Genomic DNA, 19729 nt, shown 5'->3' on the forward strand with positions numbered 1-19729 from the left:
GGGTTATGTCTGTCTTTCCTTGGGCCTGTTCAAAAAGTTGTAATAAAACATTCCTTTAGTTTCTCTAGTATGCTGTGTTTCATGTCTGTGAGGCTGGAGAACCAAACCATTCCCAAAGGGCAGTCCCCTCTGACCTTTTTATAAATTCTTTGGATTCCACAGTTAAGTGTGGTCCTCAACAGTTTTATTAATTAGTTCAATGTTTTTCTTAGTTTCAATTTTATTAATCTCTTCTTTGAGTTTCTGAATTTCCAATGTGCTATGTAATTAGGGGTTTTTATTTGTTCTTTTTTTTAGTTGTATTCTATGAGATGTATGTATACATTTAGTATGTATATATGAGATCATTGATGTCCTCTTTTTCTATTTTATTTATGTAACTATTTAAAGATATAAAATTTCCCCTAAGAACTGCTTTGGCTGCATCCCATTAGTTTTGGTATATTGTCTCATTATTGTCATTCTTTTTGATGAAATTATGAATTATTTCTGTGATGTGTTGTTTGACCCACTCATTATTTAGAATTAGATTATCTAATTTGATGTTAGTCCTATCTTTCCCTTTTCTTTTATTGAATACAATTTTTATTGCAATGTGGTCTGAAAAGGAAATATTTACTATTTCTGCCTTTCTGCATTTGATTGTGAGGTTTTTAATACATGATCAGTTTTTGTGTGGTGCCATGTATTGCGCAGAAATAAGTGTATTCCTTTCTGACCCGATTCAGTTTTCTCCAGAAATCTATCATATATAATTTTTCTAGGAATTTATTAATCTCCCTAATTTGTTTTTTGTGTATTTTGTGATTCAATTTGTCTAATTTTGAGAGGGGAAAGTTGAGATTCCCCCCAATATAGTTTTGCTGTCTAATTCTTCCTGTAACTGCCTTAACTTTTTCTCTAAGAATTTAGATATTCTACCACTTGGTGCATATAAATTGAGTGACATCTGGGGTATGGCTGTAATGGAATATTAGTGTTCTCTAAGAAATGATGAGCACTCTGATTTCAGAAAAGTTTGGAAAGACTTACATGAAGTGACACTAAGTGATGTGAGCAGAACCAATAAAACATTGTACAGAAACATCAGCAACACAGCATGATGATCCACTACAAATCACTAGCTTTTCTCAGCAACACAATGATTCAAGACAAGTTTAAAGGACTCACAAAGGAAAATACTATCCACATCCAGATAAAGAACTGATGGACTGACTGAAGACTGAAGCATTTTTTTTCACTCTTTGTTAAATTTTTTCCTTTTGATCTCTTTCTGGTATACTTAATCTATTTTACATATCCACCGCTTTATGCATATGACTATATACAATAAAGTTTTACAAAGATATTCACATATATAATCTATATCAACTTGCCTGCCATTGTCAGAAGAAGGGAGGGAGGGAAGGAAATAGAAAAAACTTGGAATTCAACGTCTTGTAAAAGTGAAAGACACCATAAACATCCTTTGAAATCTCAGCTCAATAAAAAATTCAATGTATTACTCTTTAATATTTGTACATTTTTATTTTATTAGAAAGTGATCTTTCCCACTCTTTTCATATTGGCTCTTTTTTCAAATACCTTTAAAAATGATTCTGAAATACTTTTATAATTGTGCTTCTTCTTTGCTTCCTTTCTGAAGCAAAACTGTGCAGTACCATCACTTTTGAGAGAACATCAGTCACTGAGCTCAGTGAATACAAGTGTTCCTACTATTGGTCTTAATAAAAACAAATATTGATAGTTCTGTTCTATTTCATATTTATTCATTGTTACTCTTCCAATACTTCTAATACTTTTCCAAAAACAAATGGTCTCAAGATGATCTGGCTTAGGCTTCATGCCAAACAACCTAAATTATAATTTAGATATGCCTTTATTTGTGTAAAGTGTTTTATAATTGTATTCACATAGTTCCTGGGTTTGCTTTGACAGTAGACTTTTGAGAATTTTATGTAGTTTATAGTTATTCTGAATGGAATTTCTTTTTCTACATTTTGTTCCTAGGCTTTGTTGGTCATTTAAAGAAATCCAGATGAAATCTTGCAACTGTGCTAAAGTTGTTCAGGTAAATTTTTAGCTAATTTTCTAGGGTTCTCTAAATATACCATCATATCATCTTCAAAGAGTGATAATTTTATCTCAAATTTTCCTCTTCTGATTCCTTTTATTTCTTTTCTTTCTCTTATTGCTATTGCTAATATTTCTAGTGATTATATTCAATAATGGTGGTAACAATGAGTATTCTTGCTTCACCCCTGATCTTATTGGGAAGAGTTCTCACTTATCCCCATTACAGATATTGCTTGTTGATACTTTTAGATAGATATTGCTTATGCCTTTAAGAAAATTTTCCTTTATTTCTATTCTCTCTAGTATGTTTTTTGCTGAAATAATTGGGGTTAAGTGATTTGCCCAGGGTCACACAGCTAGGAAGTATTAAGTATCTGAGGTTAGATTTGAACTCAGGTCCTCCTCACTTCAGGGCTGGTACTCTGTCCACTGCACTATCTAGCTGCCCCCTCTGTAATATTTTAATAGAAATGAGTGCTTTGATTTCTGTTGGTTTTATTATTGATATGTTCTATCTTATTGACAATTTTTCCTAATATTGAACCAACCTTCCATTCCTGGTATAAATCCTACCTGGTCATAGTGGAGAATACATTGCTCTAATCTCCTTGCTAGTATTATATTAGAAAGTTTGCATCAATATTCATTTGGGAAATAGGTCTATAACTTTCTTTCCTGGTTAGCTTTCTATGCTTCTTTTGAGTCCAGTATTTATAGATCCAATTTTCTGTTTAGTTGTGGTCTTTCAAAAAATATGATTGAAAGTCCTCTACTTCATTGAAAATCCATCTCTTCCCGAAAACATGATGCTCAGTCTCATGGGGTAATAAATTTTTGGTTGTAATCTAAAGTCCTTTGCCTTCTGGAATATGGTATTTCAGACCCTCCAGGTCTCTATTATAGAAGCTGCCAAATCCAGGCCAATCTGTATTGTGCCTTCATGATACTTGAATTGTTTTCCTTTTCCATCTTTTTTTTTTCCGGAAGCCTGAATTATCTTTTGTTTGAAATCATATTTCTGGACTATCCCCAAAGGGCTATAAAGCTATAAACCCTTTGATCCAGAAGTATCTCTACTGTATCTGTATCCCAAAGATATCATAAAAGAAGGAAGAGGATCCATATGTGCAAAAATGTTTGTAGCAACTCTTTTTTGTACTCATCAGTTGGGGAATGACTGAATTAGTTATGGCCTGTGAGTGTAATGGAATATTATTGTTCTGTAAGAAATGACGAGCAGGAGGATTTCAGGAAAGCCTGGAAAGGCTTACATGAAATGATGCCAAGTGAAGTAAGCAGAACCAAGAGAATATTCTGCAGCATCTCCTACACTAACCTAACCTTGTAGCTCCACTTTGAGCTACTCTTAATGCCTGTCCATTGACAGTATGGCTAAGCCACACTTACCCAACCCAGATAACATAGAGACAGACCACCAGGAGATAGGGGTGAAGCGAAAGAGAACTTTATTCTTAGGTAGCACATATTTATATCCCCCTGAAGATCTGGGGGAAGGGGGAGATCCTCTAGAAATCTGTCATAATGAGATTGGCCCGAGAAGCGGGAGGGAGACGTGCTAGGCTTTGAGAGCACTAAGGAGGGAGACGTGGTACCTGGAATCAGACACTGCCTCTTGGGACTATGACCCACTTCCATATAGGACTCGCCTGCACATTGGTACCTCTCATCCCTCAGGTCCTTCCACATGCCTTGAGTCACATTCCTTGCTTCTAGAAGCTTTTTAACCCTTACAATATTCCATACAGAAACAATATGATGATCAAGTGAAATGATCTTGACTCTTTTTTTTTATTAAAGCTTTTTATTTACAAAGCATATGCATGGGTAATTTTTCCAACATTGATCCTTGCATGACCTTTTGTTTCAAATGTTTTCCTTCTTTCCCCTACCCACTCTCCTATCTGGCAGGTATTCCAATACATGTTAAATATGTTGAAATACAGTTATCTTGTTGTGCAAGAAAAATCAGATCAAGAAGGAAGAAAAAGAAAAACTGAGGTTAAAAAAAAAAAAGATTTGACTCTTTTCAACATGGAGGTGATTCAAGGCAGTTTCAATAGATTTGTGATGAAAAGTGCGACCAAAAAGTGCTACCACTCAGCTACCAAAGTAATTTTCCAAAAATATTGGTCTGATGATATCACTCTCCCTCTCAATAAATTCTTGTGACTCCTTATCTCAGATATCAAATACAAAGTCCTCTTCACCATCTGGCTCCTTTCTTTCTCTCCTATCTAGCTACATGGCCTGCATGCTACTACACATACAAATATACACACAATTTTCCATTTTCATGCTTTTTGCAATGATTGCTCCCCATACCTAAAATGCTCTCTTTCTCACTTCCAACATGCCATTTCCATGGATTTTTGCCTTAGTCAGTGTGAATCCAAGATTTTGCAGGAGGCCTTTCCTAGTCCCAACCTCAACTCACCTCCAACTGCTAGTGCTTTACCATCTTACATTATCTTCTATCTACTCTTGTGTGTGTCTGGGAATGGCACAGTTATTTTCGTGGTTTTCTCCACTTTTAGAATTTCTGTAAATTCAATGAAAGGAATATTCTCATACTTAGTACAATGTTTAGTATCTCATAAACACTTCATAAATGCTTGTTGACCGACAGGCCTGTAATTTCTGTAAATATTTCAGAACATTCTCACTAGACTACCTTACTGCTAGTAAGAGAAAATCTGTAAGACTAAAATTGGTAGGTTTGTCTCTGATCCCCTATATGAACAGTGTATCCTAGCATAACATGCCCTCATTCCACAGAAACTCTCACACTTTTTTCAAAGTCCTTTCACAAGCATTGTAAAAATTCAAATTCAGATCATATAAAATACATGATGTTGAAAAAAGAAAAGGAAAATGACAAAGGGGCTTCAGGAATACAAGCATATGCATTGCTGAAGCTATGAATTGGTCTGGGCATTCTGGAAATTAATTTGGAATCATGTCCAAAGAGCTGTCAGCTGTGAATACTCTTTGAGTGAGCTACTAGGCCTATACCTTAAAAGAGCTAAAAGGAAGAGGAAAAGATCCTATATGCACCAAAAATGTTTATAGAAGCTTTTTTGGTACTGTCAAAGAATTGGAAAGTTAAAGGATATTCATAGAGAATGGCTGAACAAATTTGGTATATGAATGTAATAAATAAGATTGTGTTGTAAGAAAAAAGATGAAAAAAGGGAAAAGATGGTTTAAAAGAAACCTAGAGTGGTTTTTTATATTGCTGACAAGTAGTAGAACAATTTATATTATGACAATAGCATTATTAAATTAAATGGTTTTAAAAGTTAAAATGTTTTAACATTTTAAACACAATTTTTTAATGCTGAGACATTTTACATATGTGTGTGTGTGTGTGTGTGCGCGCGTGTGTGTGTATAATTTAATATTCCCATGTATGTCACTGTAAGTTGTACAAATCTTTTTTTCCAACAATCTATTTAACATTATTGTCCTCCTTATTTTTTGTTTTCTGCTATATTAATCTAGCTTTAGGGGGACCATGGCATATGAATTGTGGTTCATAGTTGGTGGTCATGCAGATGACTTTGGACAGCTCTGCCTCACTTACATTCAATTCACTTGCAAGTCAAGACATCACTCTCCTGATGTCATTGTTCCTTTTTGAGCAAATGGACAACTTTGCAAAAGGAATCTTGTGCAAATGAATCCCAGGTTACAAATATGTCAAGGGTAAGCTTCCACATATGGCATATAAATGTTCTTGTGTGGCTTGGAACACTTCTAGCTAGACATTTCTAGCCTCTTCCCTCCTCCCTTTCTCTAAGAAAGACTTTTAATTCAGATTAATCAAGGAAGCTCAAATTTGGGGCCAAAGGTTAGAATTTTGTTGGGTTAGAATTATATCTATTTGCTCCCTTAAATGTTTTTAATCTAGGAGATGTGATTTACAAGTTCAGACTAACTTCTAACTTTTAATTCTTTGGCAAGAGTAAGATCCCTCTAGATACAAGGCTTGACTCCTTTATCATACATAGCAATTATTAAAGACACCTATTTATCCAAATCATAGTAAAACAGAAATTAGAGAAAGTATACACAAGAGAATATAAATTTATAATACAGAATGAAGGAGCTCTCTTATTCTGAGGAAGGAAGCTCAGCTCAACCAAAAGAATCTTGGATCTCAACCAAGGGCTAATTCCCTAATGTGTCTAGTGTAGGTAGCAAGCTGAGGACAAGAGACATTATGGAAGCTGCCAATTCCTTTCATGTCTTTCTAGTCTTTTCCTTCAGCAATTGAAGTGTGATGGGTTTCTTCCATTTTCTTTCTTGAAAATGAAAGAAGCACCCAAATTCCCTTGAAAAATTCTGAAGAGATTAAAAATTTGGAAGAGAACTAAGGAGCTCTTTTCTTTCCTGCTCTGGCCTGCTCTGTTCAGCCCTTCACATTGACCAATCTTTATCAAAAAGAAAAGAGACCCATGCACCAATGGGTTTGAGGACTGAGGTTACACAGAAAACCAATAAATAACAATAAAATTATTCTAGTAAGAGTTTGAAACTTTAGATTGTAGGGATCTAAGATGGAAATAATATGGATTCTAAAGGATTCCCCCAGAGGCTGAATGTGGGGCTGTAAATTATAGATGAGTATTCTTAACTTTTTATGTATGTGTCATGGACCCCATAACACTGTCAGTCCGGTAAAACCTATGGACCTCTTCTCAGAAAAATGTTTTTAATGCAAATGAAATTCCATATAATTATAATGGAGCCTAGTTATCTTGAAATACAATAATATATATATTTTTTAAGTTCATGGATTGGTGGCCTTGGAGAGAGTAGTGAAGAATCATTGCCTTAGAGTGTTTCCTTCAAGAAGTTTTCAATCTACAAAGTTAAATAGTCATGCATGTAGGAATGATATGGCATTCAAATCATAGGGAACTGGAGACAGGTGCAAGGTAGAGCAGAAGAAGAGGAGGTGTCTTCAAGGTATTTTGCCTAATCAAAACCTGAAAACTCTGAACTGGTCTAGAATAGCCTGAGGGCAGGGAGGGCTGTTGCTGGAGGAATCCTTCCAATTAAAATTTAGAGAGATTGATGAGACTGCCTTCCAATCAAATCTTTGGAAGCTCAGGGAAACGATGGGGCTGAGGGGGCAGGGAAGGAACTATCCAATCAGAGGCTTTGTTCCTCTGCACAGGCGCAAACTTGAGAAACCTGTGGGGTACCTCTGGCATGAGGTACAGTTGCCCAGTTGAGGCCATGAAGCCTTGGTTGATCATTTTATTACCTCTAATCTTCAGAGTCAAAGCTTTGTCGAAGAGTAACGTCCCAGCAATCAATGACATCGAATTTATCCATGAATGTGTGGAGATGCACAATTTGCTTCGGACGCAGCTTACGCCACCCGCAGCCAATGCCCAGTTCATAGTGAGTGCGCAGATGCAGACCAGTTTTTCCTCAGGCTGAGTATTCTGGGATGCCGGTATTAGGAGGACTAAGAGAGCGATCTTAACCCTTTATTCATCACCGACTCTCCCACCCCTACATCCTTTAACAGATGGGAAATCAAAAAGAGAGCTTAGAGATCCTGGAGGGCTCCTAGGTGTTTAACTTTAAAATATATATTTTTGACCATTTAAAAAATATTTTATTATTTTTGTTTTATATTAAATATAATTAGCACATTCTATTTAATACTAAAATATTTAAGAATTGTCACATGATTGTATTTCAGAATAATTGATTTCCTTCGTAATCTTAAATTTTATTTTAAGCATTTAAAAGCATTATTCTGAGAATAATCCCACAGCCTTCCATTTTACAGATGAGATAGCCAATAGACATTTATTAATTGCCTACTATGTGCCAGTTCCTGTGTACTAAGTGAAGAGAAAACTGATGGCCTTCTTGACTGGGACTCCACTCAGGCTATATGGGTTGTCATGTGAGTGTGTTAGGGGACCACAAGATGATGCCCAGATTGGCTATGTTTTCTCTTCAGAAGCCAAAAAAAATCTCATGATGCATCAGACATTCTTCTTAGTGGTGTGTGATTTCAGTGGTGTCTCTTTCTTTTTGGTGGAATTGTCTTGCCGGATTCCAGGCCACCAAATATCCAGAAACTTGACTTGTTTACTAGGCTGCTGAAATCTTATGTATTGGTAATTCAGTCATCATCAAAGATCAGGAAGCAAGGTTTTAAGAACCTTAGGCAGTATGTATTCAGCCCAACCAGATGTCATTTTCAGTGTGATGAAAGATGCCCATTGCAGGGACACAATTAAAGAGGCGAGTGTACTTCCCATCCATTGGAGGCAGATTGTGGGAATATTCAGTCATTTATAAGATAGGATTGCATAGGTGTACTGTATATCTTGCCACATACAAATTAACTGAAGAAGATTTATATAATTTGACGAACTATCCCTAGGATCATTGAAATAATAGATGAGACCTCTGTGTTTAAAGCTATTTAGTTGTCAAGCTCCAGATGCTCCTGGCTTTGTATACTGGCCAGACTATTTAAATGGTCAGCTACAGCAGCCCTGCATCCAGGAGTTCCTGGATGAGGATAAGTGATCTTGTTCTTACCTCAAGTACCTGATATTGCTTCATTTGCATTACTTGCTGGAGAGGCAAAAGGAGAGAAAGGTCATATAGCTAGAGAAATTAGGTGGTGTGAAGGGTAAAAGGGTATTCCCAATGCTTTGCAGTATTAATAAAACAATGCAGGAGGTCAGTTCCCCTCTCCTCTCCTCTCTCTCTCTCTCTCTCTCTCTCTTTCTCTCTCTGGGGCCAGGCCTACCTTTCTCAAATCGTGTATAAATGGGTGCTGTACTCAAACAGCAAAAGGAGATATATATATATATTTTTGATATTGCAAATGCATGAGATTGTTTTCCTTATGCTTTTTATTTGGGGGGATGAGGGGAAATAACTATATTAAAAATAAGAAAAGAGGATCACTGAAACATTTTCTTTAAAAATTCACTGAAGGAAGGTCAGAAAAAAATACATTTAAATGTAAAATGTTGAATTTAATATATAATTAAAAAAAAACAAGCTGTGAGGAACAGAAATTGATGGTGTCACAATGGCTGTCCTAATTAGTGTGAATGAATCCCAAGAAGTATTGGTATTATTTAAATATACACGATTTGAGAAAGGTACATAGACCTGGCCCCAAATCTGACCATTTATTAAATGCCTGTTATGTACCAGACATTGTTTTAAACACAAAGAATACAGAAAAAAGTAAAAGATAGTCCTTTCTTTCATGAAGCTCACAATCTAATAGGAAAAACAACAAGCACACACACATACACACACACACACATATAATAAGCTTATTATTATTGTTGGTTTGTTATTAGGGGCTGCTAGGTAATACAGTAGATAGAATAATACCCTGGAGTCATAAAAACCTGAGTTCCAGATCCTACCTAACCATTAAGTAAACAGCTTCGGAAAAGTCATGTAAACCCTGTTTGCCTCTTTCTTTATGTATAAGCTAGAGAAAAATAGCAAACTACTACAATATGTTTGCCAAGAAAATTCCAAATATTTAGTCAGATATGACTAAAATGATTGAACATTACCAAAATATGAAATTTTAATTAAGAAGTTAAAAGGAAACCAGGAAGTCTGGAATTTAGGATAAGTGTTCCAGGATGAGGGAGGGAAAAATGCTTGGAAGCCAAGAGATATAGTATCTTCGTATCTTGTATTTCTTTAATGTTTTTTCTCCTCACCTCTTCTTGATGAATTTCTTGGCTTCCTACTATCTTTAATCCTGACTTCTGCAAGAGAAGTTTTTCAATTCTCCTCAATTATTTTCCTCTGTAATCATCTCCATTTTATCCTGTATTTATCATATAAATAAATTTGTCATATAAAAACATAAGAAAAACAGAGAGAGAAGAGAGTACCTAAGTTTGAATTTTGTCTCCCCTATTATTATATGAGTTCTTTAAGGGCTAGTACTGTTTTGTCTTTAAATTCACAACATTTAGTGGAGTACTTGGCACATAGTAAATATTTAATAAATTCTTGTTGATTTGAACTTATTTTCCTTTGAGTTCCAATTAAAATCACATCTTCTACAAGAAACTTCCCCAATCCCTCTTAATTGTAAAGCCTTCCCCATATTACATTTTTCTATTTATTTTGTATATAGCTTGCTTTGTATATAGTTATTTGCATATTGTCTCTCCATTAGATTGTAAACTTTTGGAAAGCAGGAACTGTATTTTGTTTTCTTTGTATTCCCAGTGTTTAGCAAAGTGTCTGGCACATAGTAGGCACACAATCAATATTTACTGAGTGATTGATATTCAGGGGAAAAACTTCTGGGAGCCAAGATGATGTTCACCACTGGACAACCATAAAAAAAAAATTAACACTTCAAGACAGGTCTTGAAGTTGTGGAACCAGCAAGGAGCCAGGGTCTTTTATCCCAGAAAAACCAAAGGATCCACAAGTGGGATTCCTCTCATTTGGGTAAGATTGGGGGTGGCATAAGTTCAAGACAGGAAATTCCCTAGGGAGCCAGCAGTAAACCCCACCTTAGCAAACCAGCAGGACATCCTGCACCTCTGGATGGTGGAATAGATGAACACCAACACCAGCACTTGCCACATGCCTTGGCAAAACCAGGGGAGCTTAACAGACTCTAGCTCCTGGGAATCATGTTGTACTCTGGCATAACCCTCCAGGGGCCAGACCTCTATTTGATTTAACATACTCTCTGGGAAACAGAAACATTCTACCTGGTCTCAACACATGCCAAACATACCCACTAGGGCCCCATCTCAGTAGCAGGTAAGCTTCAAAATCATGACAAGCTTCCAGCAGTGCCACCCACCCCTCACCCCACATCTTCAGCCAGCACCAGACATCAAGATCTCCCATGGGCCTCAAGATTGCACCTTCAAGTACCTGACTGTTGTCAGGTGAAGCCTAAGAAAATAAGTATTCCTTCTACCTTAGAAACAGCTCAAATGCAAAAAAAAAAAAAAAAAAAAAAAAAGGAAAAGAGACTAGAGAAGAGAGAGAGAAAAGGGGAGGAGAGAAAGGGAGATAGGGACTATAGGAAGAAAGAAAGGGGGAGAGAGGTGGGTAGGTAGAGGGAGAGAAAGAGAGAAGCAAAAATTGAAAAAAAAAAGGATCTGATTATAGAAAGAATCTGATCATGTTATAGTGAGAGGGAAGGTCAAAACACAAGCTCAGAAGAGGACAACAGTATCAAAATACCTATGAGCAAAAACCCCAAAGAAAAATGGGAAGTGGTCTCAAACCCAGAAAGAGCTCAAAAAGGAAATTAAAAATCATATATCAGAGGTAGAAGAAAGAATGGGAAAATAAATGAGAATAATGCAAGAGAATTATGTAAAAAGTCAACAGCTTGGAAAATTGCTTTAAAAGCAAAACTTGAAAAATGGAAATGGAGAAGGAAAATCCATTGAAGAAAATGACTCCTAAAAAAGTAAAACTGGACAAATGGAAAAGAAAATACAAAAGCTAATTGAGGAAAATGCCTCATAGAAAAAAGCAACTAACTTGCAAAAATAAATAAACTCAGGTGAGATTATACTGGAATCATTTAACTAACTGTAAAACCATAAACAAAAGGAAGACCTGAACATCATCTTCCAAAAAATTATCAAGGAAAATTGTCCTTATATCCTAGAACTAGAAAACAAAATTATTGCTGAGGTTGTTTGTCCTTTGTTTTTGGAGAACCCATGACATCAGGGAGGTGATGCAAAAGAATTGGATTTAAATGAGGTAGGGTTGTATAAGATCACCTGCTTCACTTTTTCCTCCAGAACCATCTGGATTCAGTGACCAGATATTGATGAGGATAACCGGAGATAGCACTGGATGCAGTGGGAGATCTTGGCTTTTTTAAACTCAGCAACTTAAAAAGGGAGATCTTTTTTAATATTGTTGTAGTAAGTGATTGGTTCTGAGAGGGCAAAGGTGATATGCCCATTAGTTGGTGAATGATGAACAAGCTGTGGCATATGAATGTAGTGAAATACTATTATGCAATAAGAAATGAACAGGCAGATTTCAGAAAAACCTGAAATTACTTGTACAAACTGATGCAAAGTGAAATGAACAGAAGCAAGAAAACACTATTAGTTACACTGTGTGATGTTCAACCATAATTGATTTAGTTCTTTTCAACAACAAAAGACAAGTAAAAAGAACTGACAAAACAAAATGCAATCCATAATTAGATAAATAACTGCTGGACTTAGAATACAGATAAAATATATATTTTTTCATTTTAATCTCTCTTGTATTTTTTTCTTTTGATCTCTTTCTTTTTTCACAATTGTGACTAATATAGAAATGTTTTATGTGATAGCACATGCTATACATGTGGAGGGTGAGGGTGAAAATTTTGGAATTCAAAATCTTATGAAAATGGATACTAAAATTTTTCTCAATATGGAACTGGGGAAAATACTATCTTTCTCTCTCTATGTATGTATATATATATATATATATATATATATATATATATATATATATATACATCTTTAGTATGTTCAAAAATACATGTCTCATCTACTTTGGAGTCTTATCTCTTTCTTAGGAGGTGGAATGCATGTTTCCTCATCAGTCTTAGTTCCCTAAGGAACCTTGGCTATTTCATGGATCAAAGTTATTAAGTCTTTCAAAGTTGTTTTTCTTTATAATGTTGTTACTATATAAATTCTCCTATTTTTCTTGTTATCCATAATTTCAGTTACTATATTCAAGCTGCTGAATGCCAGATCTACATCACAGAATCACAAAATCTGAGAAATGAATCAATCTGAATATTGAAAGAGAGTTCATGTGCTCAAAAAGTTATCAAACTGTGCATACCCTTTGATCCAGCAGTGTTTCTACTGGGCTTATACCCCAAAGAGATACTAAAGAAAGGAAAGGGACCTGTATGTGCCAAAATGTTTGTGGCAGCCCTGTTTGTAGTGGCTAGAAGCTGGAAAATGAAAGGATGTCCATCAATTGGAGAATGGTTGAGTAAATTGTGGTATATGAATGTTATGGAATATTATTGTTCTGTAAGGAATGACCAGCAGGATGAATACAGAGAGGACTGGCGAGACTTACATGAACTGATGCTGAGGGAAATGAGCAGAACCAGGAGATCATTATATACCTCAACAACGATACTGTTTGAGGACGTATCCTGATGGAAGTGGATCTCTTCGATAAAGAAAGCTTTAATTGATTTGTAGATGAGATTGTACTACTTACGCTTAACTCTACAATACTTTAGAGATTTTTACTATTTTATAAAATTTGGCTTAACTATCCACATAGGGGGAAAAAGTATATATAGAGAGAATGTCTATTGCAAATATAATATACAGTTAAATGTCTATTGCAAATATTATAATATGCAGTTACATAGTTGATCTAAGTTGAGCTTCTAATCAAAAAAAAAAAAATGAAGAGTGGCCTTAATTTCCTTTGGCAAATTGCATAGTTTCTTTAATGACCTCAAACTTTCTCCAGAAAAAGGATCATATTTTTAATACAGATAGTGCAGATATTGTATAATCAAGTCATGAAACATTGCATTCTTTAAGGAATTTGAAATTAATATCATGAAAATGAGAAATGTGAGTCTAAGTGTGTTGTAATGAATAAGAAACTTTAAACAAGATTTGGTATAAAGAATGTCATTAAGTGAAAAAGAAGATCGGCCACTTGCAAAGGAAAATGTGTACATAGTCTGAATGCTTCACAGTTTATCCTCACAATGTTAGAAGAAATAAAGAAGATCTCCTGTTTGTTGGCTGAACTCTCACAGTGAACTTAAATCAACCAGTAAATATATATTAAATACCTCCTCTGTGCCAGATGTTATATTAAAGTACTAGGAACACAAAGAAAAACAAAAGACAGTCACTACTCCTAGGAGCTTACAGTTTAATGGAAACAACATTGTGCAAACAACTTTATACAAATAATCAATAGACAGGATTAAATTGGAAATAAACAACAAAGGGAAAACACTAGAACTAAGAGTGGCTGGGAAAGGCTTCCTGTAGAAAAAGGGATTTCAAGGAAGCCAGAAGGCAGAGATGAAGAGAAAAATTATTCTGGCCATAGGAGTTTGCTAGATGTCAGAAGATAGAGTTGGTTAAAAAAAAAAAAAAAAAAAAAAAAAAAAAGACATGGGTTTGAAGAACAAAAAGACCAGTGTCCCTGGATCACAGATTATACTTTATGAAACAGAAATGTAGAATGTGAGAAACATGCAAAGCTAGGAATGGGGGACATTATGAATTTTAACAACAAATGGAAAATTTTATGTTTTATTTTAGAGGTGATAAGGAACTACTGAAGTTTATTGAGTAAGGTGATATGGTCAGACATGAGCTTTTAGATCACTGTTATAGCTGAACAGAGGATGACCTGAAATGGAGCCAGACTCATGGTAGGAAGACTAAAAAGCAAGCTATTGTAGTAATTCAGGTGTTAAGTGATGAGGGCTTATACCAGAGTAGTGGCAGAATCAAAGAAGAGAAGGCATCATATAAGATGTCATAAAGGTATAATTGACAGGCTTGGCAGATTAGATATTGGAGATGCAAGAAAAGATAATACCTAAATTTCAAACCTGGTGCCTGTGTGAATAATAACCTCAAAAGCACTAGGAAAGTTAGGAAGTGGAGAAAATTTTGGGATGGATTCAGTTATGGACTTGTTGAGTATAAGACGTCTTTTAGACATTCAGTTTGAGATGTGCAATAAGAAATTGGAGACATGAGACTAGAGATCACAAAAGAGTTTAGCCCTAAACAGTTTATTGATTTGAGAATCATTATCATTAAAGATAATAATTTAATCCAAGAGTTGATGGGATTACCAAGTTGTTATGGGCCACCCTTAGTTTCAGTTAAAAGTAATAATCACCCAAAACGCAGCCAGGTGATAAAAGTTCAGATCTTTTATTGTCTCCAGTATAGCCTGGTTAGCTTAGAGACCTATCTCTCTGCTTGGTTCCAAGAGCTCTCTCCAAATGTCTCCAAATCCAAAGGTTAGTCCTTCAGCCCAGCCAGCCAAGTGGAAAATGGAATGGATCTCTCTTGCAGCTCTTGCAGCTTTGTCCTTTGCTTCTGCCTCTGCTTTCTTCAGACTCCAATCCAGCTGAACTCTCTTGACTGGGCTTATATATGACTCTTCTGAGAGAATGGGATTATGGGTTTTCTTCCAGAGTGCTCTCTGGCCCTAAGAGCTTCAAGGGAGGTGTGAATTCACAAAGTTACACAGTTAACTTTGTGAGTCTCCCATACTTGTGAATTCCAATGAGTAAAGGTGTAAACACAAGCATTGTATCAATTAGTTCTACTTAGTACCTTGTTTCAGGTTCTGGCCCAAAACATCTTCTTGTAAGATCAGATCAATAATCTATCAACTCTAATGAGTTCGCAGTTTGTAAAGATTCCAACACCAAGTGAAATAGAGAAAAGGGCCAAAAGTAGAGTTCTGTGGAACACTTGTAATTAAAAGGAGATCTGGATGAAGTTATAGCAAATGGGACTGAGAAGAGGCATTCTCATAGGTAGGAGAGCCAGGAGAGATGAGTGTCACAAAAATCTAAAGAAGTTTCAAGAAGAGTAATTGATCGTTTCAGACACTGTAGAGAAGTCAAGAAAAATGAAGATCAAGTAAAGGGCATTAAAATCGGCAATTTTGGAGAAATCAATTTTGATTGTATGAGGTTGACAGATTGGTAGGTAATTAAAAGAGTGAGAAGAGAAGAAATGGAGGCACTTATTATGAATGGTTTTTGCATATTTAACTATGAAAGGTAGGAGAAATATGAGATAGCGAGTAGAATAGATTAAATGGCATTTTTTGAGATAGGAAAGACATGGGCATATTTGTAGGCAATAAAATAGCAACTTAACAAACAGATTGAACATAAATGAGAAAATGGAGATGATAAAAGGGGACAATCTGCTGGAGAAGAGAGGATGGAATTGGGACCATTTGTGCATACAAAAGAGATTTGTCTTGTCAAGGAGAAGGGCTATCTCATTATTTAAGACATGGGTGAAGGAGGAGATAGTACCAAAATATATTTGAATGAGATGAGAAAAGATGGAGCTTTATGTGAATGGCTTCAATTTTTCAGTAAAATAAGATGTTCTCAAAAAAGAATGGGAGAGTTAAGGGGGGGGGATTTTTTTAAAAGTAAAATATTTAGAAGAACCACTGTAGAGAGTGAGATAGTCAATTAAGGAGATGTAAAAGAATTGCTTTCCAACAATTAGAGTCCAGTTAAGGTTATGTAACATAAATTTATAGATCCAGTAAGATGGTTTTGTGATTTATCTCCTCTAGTCTTACTATCATACATGTATGTATGCATATACACACACATATATATATAGGCATAAACCTATACACATACACACATATGATGAAAAGAGTTGAATTGAGGAGAGAGAGACTATGAGCCAGTCTTTAAAGAAAGAAGAACTCTTTAAAGAAAAAAGAATGTTTTGGAATTTGATAGACAACAGCTAACAAGATTTTAATTGGGTATTAGAGATGGATGAAATGAATCTCAATAGAGGAAGAGAAGTTACTAAACCTGGTGGTAAAAGACACATTGGTGAATTATCCAGCATAGGAAGGGATGGGTTGCAATATGTATTACTGAAAAAGACATTCAAGTTGGAAGAGCATAGATCCATTTGAGTATATTTTAAATGTGTTTTTCAAAGAAAGCTATTTTTAAAAAGTTCATTCCTCCATTCTTTTTTTTTTCTAACAGAGATGTTTAATCCATTTACATTTAAAGTCATAATTGTTAAATTTGTGCCTTTATTGAACTATTTTTTTATTGTATTTCCTTCTCCCCTTCTTTTTAGGTCAGTGTTAGTCTTTCTGATTTGTTTTGTTTATAGTAAAACATCCATATCTTCTCATACTAATTCCTCTCTCCTGCCCAATTCCAAATTCTGAGAATTTACTTTTATTACTGTGTATTCCCCCTACAATTTGTAGCTCCCCCTTCCAAAAAAAATAGTTTCAATTTCACTTTCTCATCCTTTATTCCTTTCCCCTTCAAATACTCCAATCTAATCCCTCATTTTTAAAATTTTCTGCTTACATCATCCTTTCTTGACTTTTGGTCCTCTTGTTAATTGGGGCTTTTAAAAGATACTTGCTCTCATTTCTGACCAACTTTTTAATCTCATTTCAGAGTTCTGAAATAATTTAAAGCATGACTAAAATTTATTTGTTTTGGTTTGCAGACTTGGGATGAGGGTTTGGCAAAGACTGCCAAAGCCTGGGCAAAGAAATGTGTTCCTGGTAGTAATACTCATTTAGAACAATTGAGAAAATCTCATCCTGTTTTTAATGGCCTTGGTGAAAATATATGGACAGGACCTGATAATGAATATTCTGCGACTCTTGCTATCAGAAGTTGGTTCAGTGAATCCAAGTTCTACAATTATGAAAATAACACATGTTCAGGCATGTGTTCTCATTATATTCAGGTATGTATTTTTCATCATATTGTTAATATAAAAATTTCTGATGTGCCTAAATTCTAAAGTCTGATTAGACTTAAGTAGATGAAATTATTATTTGTAAAAATTCTAGTAGAACTATTTTTTTAGTATTTAGTATTTCAAAACTGTACAGACTAAAATAATTTGTACACAAAAATCCATATTTTATTAAAGAACATATTCAAAACTCAAGATGCGTTAAATATCATTAACAAAAGTGAAAAGCACATCTTTAAAAAGTAATTTAGAATCAGGAAAATAAAATGACTTCTTATAATGTTGATTTCAAACATTAGGAAAACTGTAGATTGTATTTAGACAAATAAATTATTCTACTATCTGGAGTTCATTATACATTACAAATTATGCATTAATTATTTAGGCTCACTAAGTTAATTTTAAGTTCTATAGTTTTGTTTCCTCAGAAATTTGATGTTTTTATTTCACTAAGTTATACTATAATCTATCTCCAGTGCATTAAAAATTAGTTTAAATTTTTATTGAATCTCTGGTAGTATATGGCAGACATATCTCTATACTATGTCTAGACTTTATTTCAGTTCTTCTTTTAGTTTCATCATGCCTTGGAAAGATAAGAATTATCTTACTGAAACATCAAATTAGTCATATTGCTCCTTTTAGAAATTTATGGTGGCCTGTTTTAAAACCAAATTCCTTCAAAATTCATTCAAGGACTTAATCAGCTATAACTTTCTGCCTTCATCATTTCAGGAACTGTTTACATTACTCTTTGGGGTAGAAGAAGCTCTTCTTACTTCAGTTTTTTTCCTCTGAAGATGAACCTGGGCTTTCCCTATTCCTATAATTACATTTCTATGGTTGAGTTCTTTTCTTTTTTGCCGATTCATTTTTTAAAATGAGATGTATTAGTGTAAATACCTCTAATTGTGGGGTAAGGGAATGGTGCCTCTGTCTTCACATCAGTTCTCCCCTCTGATCATGTTTGTTTATTCTTAAAAGATGAACTCTCCTCCTAGGGCAGAGGGGAAATTATCCTAAGCTCTTTTGCAAGGGAAAGGGGAACTTTTCACTGACTGTGCTAGGATGGTGCTGCAGGCTTTCCCACTAAGCTAGGTGAGCTTGGCTAAATCCTGCATACTATGATGAAGTTTGGAGGCTCACAATTTGCTTACTGTAGTTGCATTGGAGCTCTTAAAATGGTCTGTTGATTCACTGGCCTTCTGTACCAAGGTAGAGTAAACAGTGCTACTGCATTTTGGCTAAGAGCTTCCTGTTAGATTCCTTGCATCCCTTGCACTGGGCCTCTCCATGCTAAGCCTGAGTTAGGCTATATTTCTTCCTGTACAATGAGGTAAACATTTCCTAAAGTACTTCCAAGATATATTAAGCTAGAAAATTATTATACTCCACATGTATGTGAGTTCTGTTGCTCCAAAGTCCATTCAAAAGCTTGATCTAGCATTGAATCTGAGGGAAGCTGGGGAGAGCTCAGGCAATGTCCTATCTACTCTCTACCAACTTGTAAATAAAATTTAAAAAAAAGAAAGGGATCAAAAAATTCTTTCCACAAAAAGTTGATTTGAACATGTTTAACCTTTACTAGATTACTTGCTTTCTAGGGGAGGAGGAAAAGTGAGGAGGGACAGAGAAAAATTTAGGATACAAGGTTTTATAAGGGTGAATTGAAAACTTATCTTTGCATGTATTCTGAAAAATAAAAAGATATTATTATAAAAATTTTAAAGTGAATTTGATCTAATATTGAAGGAAAAATTAATTCCTGAATTTCAGATATCTTCAAAGAAAGAATTCTACCAATCTTCAGTGAGACATATAAGGTATTATAATCTAGATTAAGGAAAAATCAAATAAACTGTAGATGAATATTTCTAATAAATATGTGTTTAAAATATCTAGTAAATAGGTACAACAACCTATTAAAAAGATTATATGTAATGACCAAGTTGTATTTATAATACAGAGATTCCTTCAATATTATAAAAATTTTAAGTGTAAGAGATGACCATTAATAACCCAAATCACATGATTATATCAACAAATGTAGGGAAACGTGTATTGAAAATACAATACCCAAATATATTTTTAGA

General features: G+C 34.8%; 1 protein-coding gene across 1 annotated transcript in view; it reads left to right on the top strand.

Moving 5' to 3' along the window:
- Window positions 1-7317: 7317 nt before the first annotated feature.
- The window catches only part of GLIPR1L2 (GLIPR1 like 2), a 54329-nt gene continuing 41917 nt past the window's right edge, over window positions 7318-19729 (top strand). Inside the window, exons 1-2 of the mRNA XM_051962476.1 lie at window positions 7318-7509; window positions 17379-17624. Of these exons, the coding sequence (XP_051818436.1) occupies window positions 7342-7509; window positions 17379-17624 (414 nt within the window). The 5' untranslated portion in view covers window positions 7318-7341. The remainder of the gene's footprint in view (window positions 7510-17378; window positions 17625-19729) is intronic.

This window comes from Antechinus flavipes, chromosome 5 (genome assembly GCF_016432865.1).
Source record: "Antechinus flavipes isolate AdamAnt ecotype Samford, QLD, Australia chromosome 5, AdamAnt_v2, whole genome shotgun sequence".
Classification (NCBI taxonomy): domain Eukaryota; kingdom Metazoa; phylum Chordata; class Mammalia; order Dasyuromorphia; family Dasyuridae; genus Antechinus; species Antechinus flavipes.